Source organism: Gobio gobio, assembly GCF_949357685.1.
Source record: "Gobio gobio genome assembly, chromosome: 6".
Lineage (NCBI taxonomy): Eukaryota > Metazoa > Chordata > Actinopteri > Cypriniformes > Gobionidae > Gobio > Gobio gobio.
The window spans coordinates 20,291,995-20,307,024 of record NC_137102.1 but is presented as its reverse complement, the minus strand read 5'-3'; the positions used below and the strand labels follow the sequence as shown (position 1 = coordinate 20,307,024).

At 38.7% G+C, this 15,030-nt stretch overlaps 1 protein-coding gene across 2 annotated transcripts in view; it reads left to right on the top strand.

Moving 5' to 3' along the window:
* The window catches only part of dpp6b (dipeptidyl-peptidase 6b), a 174,686-nt gene that overhangs the window by 157,233 nt on the left and 2,423 nt on the right, over positions 1–15,030 (top strand). For both annotated transcript variants that reach the window (XM_079818580.1, XM_079818581.1), the window contains exons 17-24: positions 3,394–3,447; positions 5,591–5,695; positions 5,787–5,856; positions 8,206–8,400; positions 8,479–8,533; positions 9,450–9,567; positions 9,661–9,719; positions 9,807–9,879. In XM_079818580.1, coding sequence (XP_079674706.1) covers positions 3,394–3,447; positions 5,591–5,695; positions 5,787–5,856; positions 8,206–8,400; positions 8,479–8,533; positions 9,450–9,567; positions 9,661–9,719; positions 9,807–9,879 — 729 coding nt within the window. The remainder of the gene's footprint in view (positions 1–3,393; positions 3,448–5,590; positions 5,696–5,786; positions 5,857–8,205; positions 8,401–8,478; positions 8,534–9,449; positions 9,568–9,660; positions 9,720–9,806; positions 9,880–15,030) is intronic.

Genomic DNA, 15,030 nt, shown 5'->3' with positions numbered 1-15,030 from the left:
GGCACTGGACGACAGCTGAGTGGCGCGGTTGTATTGGAACCCCCATTCGTTAGTCACTAACGTACGTCGTAGTGACTGAACGAAAGGGAACGTCTCGGTTACGTATGTAACCCTCGTTCCCTGAGGAGGGAACGGAGACGTACGTTCCTCAGCCACGTCAGCTGTGGTGCTGGAACGCAGAGTTCAGATCTTGGCTCCGCAGCAGATACATAATGCGATGTTGCCAGCGTACTTCCTTATATACCCACGCGGTGGGGTGGAGTTACGCATGCAAATTCCGCATGCCCATGGCATTGGCACGCCATTGGGCGCTGTTAAACACCTCGAAGGTAATTGGCTTCTAGGCGAAACCCCCATTCGTTAGTCACTAACGTACGTCTCCGTTCCCTCCTCAGGGAACGAGGGTTACATACGTAATCGAGACGGTATATGTACAGGGCCTAAAACTTTTTGCGACACCTGCCAATGACTTTGAAAAATTACCGGCCAAAAATATTTTTTACCAGCCATGACACAAAAACAGGCAGTTGTGACACCAACATTTTTGATACTAGTGAAAAGTCACAATCCAACATTTTTGATACTAGTGAAAAGTCACAATCCTCTATTCCAATTTTGATACCACAGCTAAAACTAATATCTTAAAATGTAAATTTAATAGCCTACATTTTTAAAGACAATTAAACAGTCAGTAATAAATTCCAATACAATTCAACAAAGGTACAAATAAAATAAACAGTGTTTTTCAGGCACCAAAATTTAATAAAGTAGGCTAATCAAATAACACTGCATAGTCTTCATATCCTTTTTAAAGTTCAAGAGCAGTGAGTTTTTTCTTTGTCCTTTGTTGTTTGATAGCAGATTATTAGGATGCTGTCACTTTAAGACCAAATGGATGCACGGATCATGCATTTTGTGTTTGCGTTCACTTAAGACATAACTGACCATTTTTACTAGGATACTCGTCGAGACGGGCATTTTTAATTGTGAGTGAGTGCTTGAATATTTACATTGGAAAGGCTGAAATGTTTGTGATGATGCATCAACTGTACAGAGCATTGTTCATGTTTGTTCACGTTCATGTTTGTCACAACATTGCTTTGTTAGAATTTTAAAAATTGTTACCGGCCAACTGGCGACTGACACAGTTTCCTATACTCACCAACGTCAATTTTTACTCACAGTTGGCGCTTGGCGAGTGTCAATTTTAGACCCTGTATATATGGTTTATGAGGACACAAATGTGTATAATGACATGGGTGTTACAACAAAAAATGCAGAAAGTTTTATGTGATGGTTAAGTTTAGGAGAAGGATAGTGTTGGGGGATAGAATATATACGGTTTTTACAGTGTATAACCCATTACGCCTATGGAGAGTCTCCGTAAACCATTTCAAGAAGGTGTGTGTGTGTGTGTGGACCAGGTAAACATAATGTCCATCCTTGTCCTGGTGAGGACATTTTTTGGTCCCCATGAGGAAACAGCTTAGTTATAAATCATACTAAATGATGTTTTTTAAAAATGTAAAAATGTTTTGTGTGATGGGTAGGTTTAGGGGTATGTTTAGTGTAAAGGGATAGAAAATACAGTTTGTACAGTATAAAAATAATTATGTCTATGGAAAGATAAACATAAAACGTGTGTGTGTAGTTTGAGAGTTTCGGAAGACTGTTAAGTCATTTTCAGTGCTTCATGGAAGTGGGTCAACGCTTATTTTGGCATGATTTGCTATTCTCTGATTGGTGGATTTCTTTGCAGAATCATGGGATTATTCACAAAATAAGTTGAAATAATGTGAACAGATCGTCTTAAAAGGTTTAGAAGTTTTCAATAAAAATCAATTCCCCCGTCGAGAAAATAGAAGATTTTACTTTCGGAACTTGACTGTTGCAGTCTATTAAATGGTTTTCTGGAATATATGATTTTGATTGGTCAGTCACTGCATTCTGCAGACAGATGTATAATTGACCGTTGACATAAGAAAACAATATCCTACATTTCTGGTTTTGTGTCTCTCATATCCTTCCGTACAAAATCAAATATTTACTCTAAGTAATATTTAATGTGAATATTTACATTGTTTTGGCTAGTAGGCTACCCATGTAATATGTGGGGTCATTACTGCAAATAACCTCCCATACAAGACCTTTCGGTTTCAAGCCCCTGATATTTGCTAGACCGTTGACTAAAAAGCATAAAGTTTTGTCCACAATTTAGCTTATTGAAACAGATCATACCACAATAATAGTTTGAAAATAAGTGCTAATAGACCGGAAAGAAAATGCAATGTAAAGTCAGTGTTTCGTTTATTCGTTTCTTTTCTAAATCTGTTTGATACTAGTTTCTCTTTCTGTAAAAGCACACTGCCGAGTGTTTGGCTCGGTGACTCTCACTGATCTAAGCGTGTTAGTCATGACATCATTACCCTGCTGTGTGTTTTATCAACAATAAAGTGTGGTTGCCATGGTCACTGATCTGTTTAGCGGGCTCTGATGAGCACAAGGAAAGGTCAGTGTTTGTGTTATTAAGTAGATGATGTCAGAGCAGGGCCTTATGGTCGTTGCAGCCTGCTGCTTCACACAGACCTCAGCAAAGAAACATTGCTTCCTGTCAATTCTGTTGAATGCATCCCACCCGTTGTGTGGATCAAATCAAGCATTGGGTCAGTTTTAGGTGCTGTATATACAGCCATACCATCAGATTCATCCCAGGGACTATGGAATGAATTGATATACTTGTATAAAAAAGACATTTATTCAGAAAGGATATATTCAATTATGGAAGCTTGTTTCATCCGCAGAATAAAAAAGATAATTTTAGTCTCATAATTCTTTATTCTTTATGAGACGTTTTTTTTTGTGATCTCGTGATATAAACTCGCAATTCTGAGAAAAAGTCAGAATTGTGAGGTCAAATTTGTTTTATTCCATGGCGGAAACAAGCTTCCATATTAAATTGATCAAAAGTGACAGTAAAACATTAATAATGTTACACACAATGTTAGATTTCTATTTTAAATAAATGCTGTTCTTTTGAACTCTCTATTCATCAAACAAACACACACACACACACACACACACACACACACACACACACACACACACACACACACACACACACACACACACACACACACACACACACACACACACACACACACACACACACACACACACACACACACACACACACACACACACACACACACACACACACACACACACACACACACACACACACACACACACACACACACACACACACACACACACACACACACTAAACAATAATACAAAAAGCTTAGATGCTGAGCAGCACAAGGAAGCCCAGATGGGATGACATAAATATATATGCAGTAAGACACTATTCTTCACTGTGTTTTTTCTGTCCAGGCCCAGTTGTGCCACACTCGGCCGTGTACAGCACCAGAGACGGACAGTATCACAGTGAGTGCTCTGTTTGTTACACTATCGGCAGGTACAGACACACGATCACATGCACTTTATCAGCTCTAGACCTGAGACGCCAAGAGCTTGTTTTACCAGAAAGGTATTTCTCACCCAAAGGACATGATAAAAGATGTAGATACAGTATGTGTTTAATCAACAGAGTTAGAAGTGTGCTTGGAGATAAACGCCACAAGAAACACCTCAAATGCAAGATAAACATTTACCGAATTTTGTTAGATTAATTGTTTTAACACCATGTCCTTGGATCTGTAAGAGTGTAAGCGGAAGACAATTGAGAATGCCTAGAATAATTAGCAGTGATTATCATCGGCCCCTTGGGGATAAAACAGGAAGGAGGACAACAGATTAATCTGACTTGCTTTAAAGGGATAGTTCACCCAAAAACAAAATTTTTATGTTTATCTGCTTACCCCCAGGGCATCCAAGATGTAGGTGTCTTTGTTTCTTTAGTAGAACACAAATTAAGATTTTTAACTCCAACCGTTGCAGTGTGATAGTCGTATAATGCATGTCAGTGGGGATAGTTTAACTTTAGAGTATGAGAGCAATGAGAATAAAAACACATAGACATACGAATCCTTATTAAACCATGCAGCTCGTGGCAACACATTGATGTCTTAAGACACGAAACGATCGGTTTCTGCGAGAAACCGAACAGTATTTATGTTTTTTTTTTTTACCTCTTATCAGACGAACGTCATCTAGTATTCCCAGCGCCATAACTTCCGGCAAATAAGGTCAAAATACTGGCATGATCAAAGATATATAAATGTAGATGCCTCATTCGACCGATCCGCGCAGACACTAATGAAGAATCTATGTATATATCTATGATTGCGCCGGTATTTTGCATGTATTTTGACCTTATTCACCGGAAGTGATGGCAAGGGGACGGCTGATGCAGATCCATAGAAAAAAATTAAAAAAAAATAAAAATATGGATATTTTTCTTACACAAACGCATCGATTCGCTTCAGAAGGCCTTTATTAACACTCTGGAGCCGCGTGGAGCATGTTATTTGACGGACAGATGCATTTTTTATGGACTTCAAAAACAGAGCAACTATTACTGCTATTATAATGCTTGGATTAGCCAGAACATTTTTAATATAACTCAGATTTTATTCGTCTGAAAGAAGAATGTCATATACACCTTGGATGACTTGAGGGTGAGTAAATCATGGGCTAATTTTCATTTTTGGGTGAACTATCCCTTTAACTCACTCTTAGGTGATTCACTGGTGTCTGCAGCACAAAAGTGTGTTCATTTCGACACCCATATTAATACATTAGTATTTACACCAAGAGGCCGTGGTTTAGCTGGTTAGCAGCATGACCTTGTTAGCGCCTGCTGGGGGGAGTGGTTTTCTCTCTGACGCCATTTTGATGAAAAACATATTACTAATATATAATTATATTAAAGTAGATGCTTTATCAGTGCACTTTACTACTATACACTATCTTTCAAAAGTTTGGGGTCAGTAAGATTTTTTTTTAAAGAAATCAGCAAGGGTCAACCTTTTTAATATCTTTGTAAAAAACAATTTTTTTATAGTTTGTATTTAATTATTATTATTATTATTATGTTTCTTTCTTCCTACATTCTATGTTTGTATTTTATTTTTATTATTGAAGTCTACCAGGGGTAGAAAAATAGTCCATGTGACTCCAGTGGTTCAACTCAATTTAATGAAGCAACGAGAATATTACAGTAGAGATTGATACACTGCCGATTTTGCAGGTTTGCCCACTTACAAAGCATGTAGAAGTCTGTAATTTTTATCATAGGTACTCTTCAACTGTGACTGACGGAATCTAAAACAAAAATCCAGAAAATCACATTGTATTTTCTACCAAAAAACTTTTTTTTTTGAACGTACTATTCATCAAAAACTTTAGGCAGCACAACATTTTTCAACACTGAAAATAAATGTCTTAAGGAAGCAAATCGTCATATTAGAATGATTTCTGAAGGATCATGTGACACTGAAGACTGGAGTAATGATGCTGAAAATTCTTTGCATTCCATTTTTACATGTACAATTACATTTAAATAGAAAACAGTTTGATATTTATAGCACATAGATGTATCTCTCTGAACATGTACGGTTTCCCTCAGAGCTGCTGGACGTGTTGAACAACTCCACTGAGGAGTTGAACATCACCGTGAACAACACACAGATGCCCAAAGTAGAGTACAGTAAGATCAACATAGATGATTACAGTGAGTATCTTACATCTTACAATAAAAAAGTTTTTTTTTTTACAAATCTAATGACTGTCAAAGCACAGTAACTTTTCCATCATTTGCACAGGTCTGAACATCCAGATTCTGAAGCCAGCAGGGTTTTTAGAAACAGCTCACTACCCCTTACTGCTGCTGGTGTGAGTGATACACACACTGAATAACTGACACATGATACACACCAACCACACAAAATAGAAGAACACAGTGTATTCCTCCAGCACTTGAGATAGACTGTACTAATGTTCTCGGTAGCATGAGAAAGACTGTGACTGAGGGTGAATGCGTCAGCACCGCTGTTGCTTAGTAAACTGAGGGTGAATATCACGGAAACTCTCTCATGAAAGGCACCAGGGCCATTTTTCTCTCCAAAATAAAAAAAAAGAAATATGACATTATCTTTCTCTGAAAGAAAATTGTGCCTGTATTTTAGGGTCATTATGATTTTTTTTTGTAGCTTTTTGACATTATTTTCCTTCTGTTCCACCTAGTTATCTATCTCTCTCACTCTCTCTGTAAAAAAATGTTGTTTCAACTTAAAATGTAAGTTTGTGTTTGTGCTGCCTTACATTTTTTAAGTTTAGTCAACTCAAATATCCAAGTTGCCATTTACAACTTCACATTTCAAGTTGACCAAACTTAAAAGTTTTTTGGTTGAATGTTTTTTTACAGTGAATTCAGGTAAATTGGGACATTTTTCCTAGTCATTTCAAAGGCAAAAAAATAAAATTTAAGATTGAGGGCCCTATCATACACCTGGCGCAATGCGACGGCAGGCGCGACGCAAGTGTTTTTTGCTAGTTTCAGCCCAACGCAGTTATCATTTTCACATCCAGCGCCGCGTTGTTTAAATGACAAATTCACTCGCACCCATCTGTTCACCCATGGGCGTGCTGGTCTGATAACTTGGTGTGTTCAGGCGCATTGTTGGCACGTTCCTATTTTGAGGCAACTGAAAACGACTGTGCAGTATTTTTTGTGTTATTTAAAGGGCGCGTTAGTAATATGCGTGTATAGGTGGGTGCACAACGCACATACACTCTGCTTATTACACACACAGGGACGCACAGCAGCACAAACATTTTTAAATATTAAAAATAAAAGGATTCCTCTCTGGAGAAGCGTTCAGTCTTTCTGCTCGCAAATTCCGCCATGTAAATAGCAAATCCGCCATGGTGCAAGCACAACTGGCTTTTAAAGGGAATGGGAGATGAGACTCTGATTGGTTTATTGCACGTTACGCCTGGCGCACAGACTGTTTTTTCAGTTGTTAAACTAGCAAAAGTGGATTGGGACACGCCCTAATTGCACCTGCGGCATGCGCATCAGACCATGCGCTCAGATCATTAAAATAGGACCCTGAGTGTTAAAATAATTTGTAATATAATTTTTTTTTTTTTTTCTGTATAATTTTCTTTCTTTCCTTTTTCCTTTTTCTTTTCATTTTGGGGTGAAATGTGACCCTGACAATTCTTCATAACATTCAGCCAGTAAGTTTTAAGAATGTATTAGAAAACATATTACAGTTTTTCTCAGTCGCTTTGGTACATTTCTCGAATCATCTTCGACATTTGCAAAACAGCAAGTGCATTTCTCAAAACAATTCGTACAAATAGCAAAACACCATGGATTACCTGCAAAAGCCAGTCTCTTGCTCAAAATCCTTAATTCATCTCTCAAAAGTAAATATCTGTGTCAATGAACATGTCAGTGCCATCAGAATGACAAGTCCTTGTGTCATTGTGTATGAATAAGACAGTCAAATTGCTTAGTCATATTGTCAATATAACTGTACTCTGGAGGGATGTTCTGATGTAAATATGGCTAAAATTTTGATGACAATTATTGTAAATTGTAGGTTACACCTTAGTGTATGTGGGAGTTTGAATGCAAGAGACTGGACAAGATTCACATTTATGCTTTTACTGTTTGTACTCTAATTTGTTGACAGACCATGTCATTGCTATACAGAAAGGAAAAGACAGCACTGCATAGCACAAAGAGAAAACCCCCCAGAAAAACAAAAGTAGAAATGTGAACGTCTAACGGAAATGTATAGAAATATGCTTGACATTTTATGACAACTTGTTCAACCATTTTGCATGTAAAGACTTATGCTATGAACTAATGCCTAAATGTTGTGGGGGGTAAGACTATTCAACAGAGACCCATTATAATACATTTTGATCAACATGACATAAGCAACTGATAATGTAGGAAACAGCAGAGAATTGTACATAATCATTTGCATGGATGTACACAAGCATTTGCAACTTGTTCAAAGAAATGAGGAACTGCTTTTTTGATGTGCACAAGTGACACAATGATGTGAAGATTGAACAGGTAGCTTTGAGAATTTCAATTCTGATCTGAGAAATGTACCAAAGCGACTGAGAAAAACTGTAAATCAAAACAGCAGTGAAAGTGTTATGATATTGCTTTGAGGCATTTATTTGATAAGATGTACTGAAACTGATTAACTGTGACAGGGATGGCACCCCCGGTGGTCAGATGGTGACGGAGCAGTTTCAGGTGGACTGGACCACGGTGCTGGTCAGCTCCTTCAACACCGTAGTCATGCGTCTGGACGGCCGCGGCAGTGGATTTCAGGGCACGAACCTCCTCCACCGCGTGAAGAAGAAACTGGGGGAGTTTGAGGAGAGAGACCAGCTGGAAGCTCTTAGGTCAGATCACTGACATGAACAACAATAAAGCGACGTCAGTTTACATCACGTTTACATCTCTTCTGTGATTCTCTGCAGAGTTATATCACAGCTGCCGTACATTGACTTCTCAAGAATCGGAGTTTATGGAAAGGTGCGTTTGCTTGTTGACCGTTGGGGAATAACTGACTATAAGTAGTAATGTTACTAACTTATAAGCCTTTAAAGTCTACTGTCATATTTGGTTGAATTTCTAAGCCCTCTAAATTGTCAACATGATCAAAACTTTGCTGAAAATCCTGTAGTATACAATCTACTACATGCCTTTTGTCATCCGATTGATAGTTTAAAAAAAAAATTAAAGTATAACTTTTAGTATAACTAAAAAAATCCGCCTGCAGGTTGTCGTTCCTGTGTCTTTTTGCTGTGAAATATTGACTGCCTTTTATAAAGTAAACATACAAATAATTGTAATATTGTTAGAAATATTTAAAGATGAACACTTACTGGACTAAAGTATCTCAGGTTTACTTGACTAACCACACATAATTTTTAAAGAAAATGATGTTAAAATGTATCAAATTAAAGAACGTTTATTTGTTCATCTTACCAAGACTCGTACTATAGAGTCACAACTGATATCTATATGCATTGTCTGCTACACTCTTATAAAGATCTCATTTGCATGCCATATAAATATCAGCAACTGCACCAAAGTGCATATCCTGAAGTATGCGCTCTATATTCTCTTATATCATACAACTATTTTTCCAAAAGTAGAGGGGCGTGACAATGATGTGGCTTTTTATATCACATTAGACCTAGAAAACGTTTAGTTTATGTGTAATAACATACACTGATGATTCATTCAAAATCAAACAAGGAACACATAATAAGCCTGCAGATGGCGTTTTGATTTCATGTTGCCTTCAGGTGGTCTGCATTGTTGGACTCATATTAATGTTCTCAAAATTCTCTCTTGATGAAACTGCACCATGTGATGTATGACTGTATCATTCAACATCAATTATGTTCACGGATGACTAATAACCTGTTTTTGTCTGCCTCAGGCGTATGGAGGATATCTGACCAGCCGACTCTTGCGCTCGGATGAACCGCCAAACATGTTTAAATTCAAAATCAAGTGCGGCACCGCCATCTCCCCCATCACTGATTTCTCTTTATATGGTATGATGTCATATCCTGTCCTTAATTTATTTAAATAATAGGACCCATCCCTTGGACTTGTTTCATTGTTAATCATGAACGTCTGTCCCACAGCTTCTGCATTTTCTGAACGCTATTTAGGATTACCACAGTCCAATAAGAGACAGTATGAGGTAATGTACACCAACATAGGATGGTTGAAGGTCAAATTAATGTTACATATTGTGTTTGCTTGTAATATGATTTATTTATTTTTTCAGATGACACGTTTAACAGACCACATGGAGCAACTGAGAGACAAGAAACTCATGATAATCCACCCTACGGCTGATGGTAACCCTTGATTTAAGCTTCTTGTGCTTCAAGGGATGGTTCACCCAAAAATGAAAATCATATCATTAATTCCTCACCCTCATGTCGTTCCAACCCTGTAAGACCTTTGTTCATCTTTAGAACACAAATTAAGATATTTTTGATGAAATCCGAGAGCTCTCAAGAACACTTTCAAGGCCCAGAAAGGCCTTGTTAAAATAGTCCATGTGACTCCAGTGGTTCAACCTCAATTTAATGAAGCAACGAGAATATTACAGTGGAGATTGATACACTGCCGATTTTGCAGGTTTGCCCACTTACAAAGCATGTAGCAGTCTGTAATTTTTATCATAGGTACTCTTCAACTGTGACTGACGGAATCTAAAACAAAAATCCAGAAAATCACATTGTATGATTTTTAAAGGTAGGATTTGGTTAAAAAACTTTTTTTCCAAATTTGTTTAAACTTTCTTTATATATCAATACATAATTAAAATGTAAGTACTCAGAAAAAGAAAGTATAAAAATTGAGTGTCTGTAGACCTCTCACAAGTGTTTTAAATACAGCTCATTATTTCCATTCACTCCACCTTCTCCCTTCTGGGCTCTTTCCAAAGCCACGCCCCCAAAACACATGAACGCGCTACGCCGACCACGATCAGCTCAGCTGGAGGAAGACGCATTATTTACCTGAGACGAGTGGAGAAGAAGTGCATGTAGTGACATCATGTCAGAATCACATGTAATAAAAAATCTAACTTTATCATTATGAATATAAACAAATAAGATGTATTTTAGTACTCACTATCAAGCTAGAATAACGATACTGGTAAAGTTTAAAATACACACACAACACAGTGTCTACGACACACATAGATACAAGATAAAAACATCAACATAAACATTGGTAGAGTATATAAAAACAAACCAAGGGCCGAAATAAACGTGCAGGTAAAGTTCCCGGTGAACATGGTAAAAGAGTTTAGACAGAGGGTAGTAGCTAAAGCTAACTTAGTTCTAAAAAAAGTTCCTGGATGCGGTGTACTAGCTTTTACACATGCATTTTGTTATCTAAAGTTACATTTTGCGAAATTCAACACGACAGCGATCAACTTGAGCTAAGCATATTGAGTATTTATCATCTCTACTAATGGTTCGCTAAGTGTATAACATTGTAACTTTATGCTAAGTAATGTTATGTTAGCTATATTAGGCAGCTACGTGTGCTAGTGAGACATGCTTCATGAAAACATAAACCAAAAAAATGTATAATTAAAATGAAAGATTACCTGTCCAGCAGAAATACAGCCTCTTGAACTCAAACGGGTGCGCCAGGGTTGCCAGGTTTTCACAACAACATCCGCCCAATTGCTACTCAAAACTAGCCCAAAACAAGCCCAATCGTGTTTCTCCGGTAAAAATCGCGTTTGGGGGGTAAAATATGTGTCTTTTTGGTAGGGCTGCCTACTAAAATTCGCAAATCCCGGGGCAAAATATCACATAATTGGGGTCGCTTCAACCCGCGGATATGAAAAACAGCCCGCGGCAACAGTGTTTGAAGTAGCCCGACTTGGCAACACTGGGGCGCGCACATGTGGGCAGATCCTGGAGCAAAAGCGGCGGTAGCCATGGTAGCGAGAGAGAGTGACAGTCGCCCAAGCCAATCACTTGTTTCGGCCCGAACGAAAAAATGAGCGGTGTTTATTGCAGATTAAAAAGTCTAGAGTCACTCGATTTTTATACTCTCTTTTTCAGAGTACTTAAATTTTAATTATGTATTGACATTTGACATATAAAGAAAGTTTAAACAAATTTGGACAAAAGTGTTTTAGATCATTCTTACCTACCCCACCTTTAAGTAATTAATTTGCATTTTATTGCATGACATAAGTATTTATACATCAGAAAAGCAGAACCTTATATTTGGTACAGAAACCTTTGTTTGCAATTACAGAGATCATACGTTTCCTGTTGTTCTTGACCAGGTTTTTTGCACACACTGCAGCAGGGATTTTGGCCCACTCCTCTATACAGACCTTCTCCAGATCCTTCAGGTTTCAGGGCTGTCGCTGGGCAATACGGACTTTCAGCTCCCTCCAAAGATTTTCTTTTGGGTTCAGGTCTGGAGACTGGCTAGGCCACTCCAGGACCTTGAGATGCTTCTTATTGAGCCACTCCTTAGTTGCCCTGGCTGTGTTTCGGGTCGTTGTCATGCTGGAAGACCCATCTTCAATGCTCTTACTGAGGGAAGGAGGTTGTTGGCCAAGATCTTGCGATACATGGCCCCATCCATCCACTCCTCAATACGGTGCAGTAGTCCTGTCCCCTTTGCAGAAAAGCATCCCCAAAGAATGATGTTCCACCTCCATGCTTCATGGTTGGGATGGTGTTCTTGGGGTTGTACTCATCCTTCTTCTTCCTCCAAACACAGCGAGTGGAGTTTAGACCAAAAAGCTCTATTTTTGTCTCATCAGACCACGTGACCTTCTCCCATTCCTCCTCTGGATCATCCAGATGGTCATTGGCAAACTTCAGACGGGCCTGGACATGCGCTGGTTTGAGCAGGGGGACCTTGCGTGCGCTGCAGGATTTTAATCCATGACGGTGTAGTGTGTTACTAATGGTTTTCTTTGAGACTGGTCCCAGCTCCCTTCGGGTCATTGACCAGGTCCTGCCGTGTACAAACCCGATTCCAAAAAAGTTGGGACACTGTACAAATTGTGAATAAAAACTGGATGCAATGATTGAATTTAAATTTCATGGCATCAACACATCTCAAAAAAGTTGGGACAAGGCCATGTTTACCACTGTGTGGCATCCCCTCTTCTTTTTATAACAGTCTGCAAACGTCTGGGGACTGAGGAGACAAGTTGCTCAAGTTTAGGAATAGGAATGTTGTCCCATTCTTGTCTAATACAGGCTTCTAGTTGCTCAACTGTCTTAGGTCTTCTTTGTCGCATCTTCCTTGGCCCAGAGAAAACGCCCGCGCTTCTGGATCATGTTTAGATATGGCTACTTTTTTGACCTATAGCTTATCCCGTGCGAATGTGCCACGCAAAATTCAGATGTGGGGGAGTAATTTCTAAATCACACGAGGTCCCCAGATAATACTAATCCCGTGCGAATAGGGCTTAAGGGCCTGAAGATCAAGACTGGGTATCCAGTATGGTTTTCCGGCCTTGACCCTTACGCACAGAGATTGTTCCAGATTCTCTGAATCTTTGGATGATATTATGCACTGTAGATGATGATAACTTCAAACCCTTTGCAATTTTTTTCTGAGAAACTCCGGTCTGATATTGCTCCACTATTTTTCGTCCAAGCATCGGGGGAATTGGTTATCTTCTGCCCATCTTGACTTCTGAGAGATACTGCCACTCTGAGAGGCTATTTTTATACCCAATCATGTTGCCAATTGACCTCATAAGTAGCAAATTGGTCCTCCAGCTGTTCCTTATATGTACATTTAACTTTTCTGGACTCTTATTGTTACCTGTCCCACTTTTTTTTTGGAATTTGTAGCTCTCATGAAATCCAAAATGAGCCGATATTTGGCATGACATTTCAAAATGTCTCACTTTCAACATTTGATGTTATCTATATTCTATTGTGAATAAAATATAAGTTTATGAGATTTGTTAATTATTGCATTCCTTTTTTATTCACAATTTGTACAGATTCCCAACTTTTTTGGAATCGGGTTTGTAGTTCTGGGCTGATCCCTCACCTTCTTAATGATCATTGATGCACCACAAGGTGAGATCTTGCATGTTGCCCCAGACCGAGGGAGACTGACCGTCATCTTGAACTTCTTCCATTTTCTAATAATTGCGCCAACAGTTGTTGCCTTCTCACCAAGCTGCTTGCCTATTGTCCTGTAGCCCATCCCAGCCTTGTGCAGGTCTACAATTTTATCCCTGACGTCCTTACACAGCTCTCTGGTCTTGGCCATTGTGGAGAGGTTGGAGTCTGTTTGATTGAGTGTGTGGACAGGTGTCTTTTAGACAGGCAACGAGTTCAAACAGGTGCAGTTAATACAGGTAATGAGTGGAGAACAGTAGGGCTTCTTAAAGAAAAAATAATAGGTCTGTGAGAGCCGGAATTCTTACTGGTTAGTAGGTGATCAAATACTTATGTCATGAAATAAAATGCAAATTATTTAAAAATCATACAATGTTATTTTCTGGATTTTTGTTTCAAAAGATTTTAGTCTCTCACAGTTGAAGTGTACCTATGAAAAAAATTACAGACTTCTACATGCTTTATAAGTAGGAAAACCTGCAAAATCGGCAGTGTATCAAATACTTGATCTCCCCTCTGTAAATAATGACTTTATTCAACAATTTCGTTCTGGCCTGTGCCAGTCTCCTACGCTGTTTACATTGTACGTCCTGGCTGCCGTAGATCTCGAGAGCGCTGCACTATTTACAACGGAAACTGTGTAGGAGACTGGCACAGGCTAAAATTAAATTGTTGAATAAAGTCGTTATTTTTGTTTTGTTTGTTTGTTTTTCCACACAAAAAGTATTCTAGTTGATTCATTACATTAAGGTTGAAATACTGTAGTCACATGGATGTTTTTATTTATGTTTTTTCCTACCTTTCTGGACATTGAAAGTGTTAAAGGAGCACGCCGACTTTTTGGGACTTTAGCTTATTTACCGTATCCCCCAGAGTTAGATTAGTCCATACATGCCATTCTCATCTCCGTGCGTGCCATAACTCTGTCTGACACACCCACCGCTAGCCTAGCTTAGCACAAAGACTCGAGGTAAATGGCTCCAGCTAGCCTACTGCTCAATAAGTGACAAAATAACGCCAACATTTTCCTATTTACATGTTGTGATGTGTATAGTTACATTGTGTACTAACACCGATGGAAAATGAAAAGTTGCTATTTAGCGAAAAGCCTGATATGGCTAGGAACTATTCTCTCATTCCTGCGTAGTAATAAGGGAACTTTGCTGCTGTACCAATGGTGCAGCAGGCGCAACGATATTACGCAGCGCCTGAATAGTCTCCACACTGTCTCTGTGCAAGCAGGTTGTCACGTTGGTTATGTTGACGGAAGTTAGCCTATTTTCAGGTGCTGTGTAATATCATTGCGCCGCTGCACCCATGGTATGGCACAAAGTTACTTAATCACTACGCAGGAACGAGAGAATAGTTCCT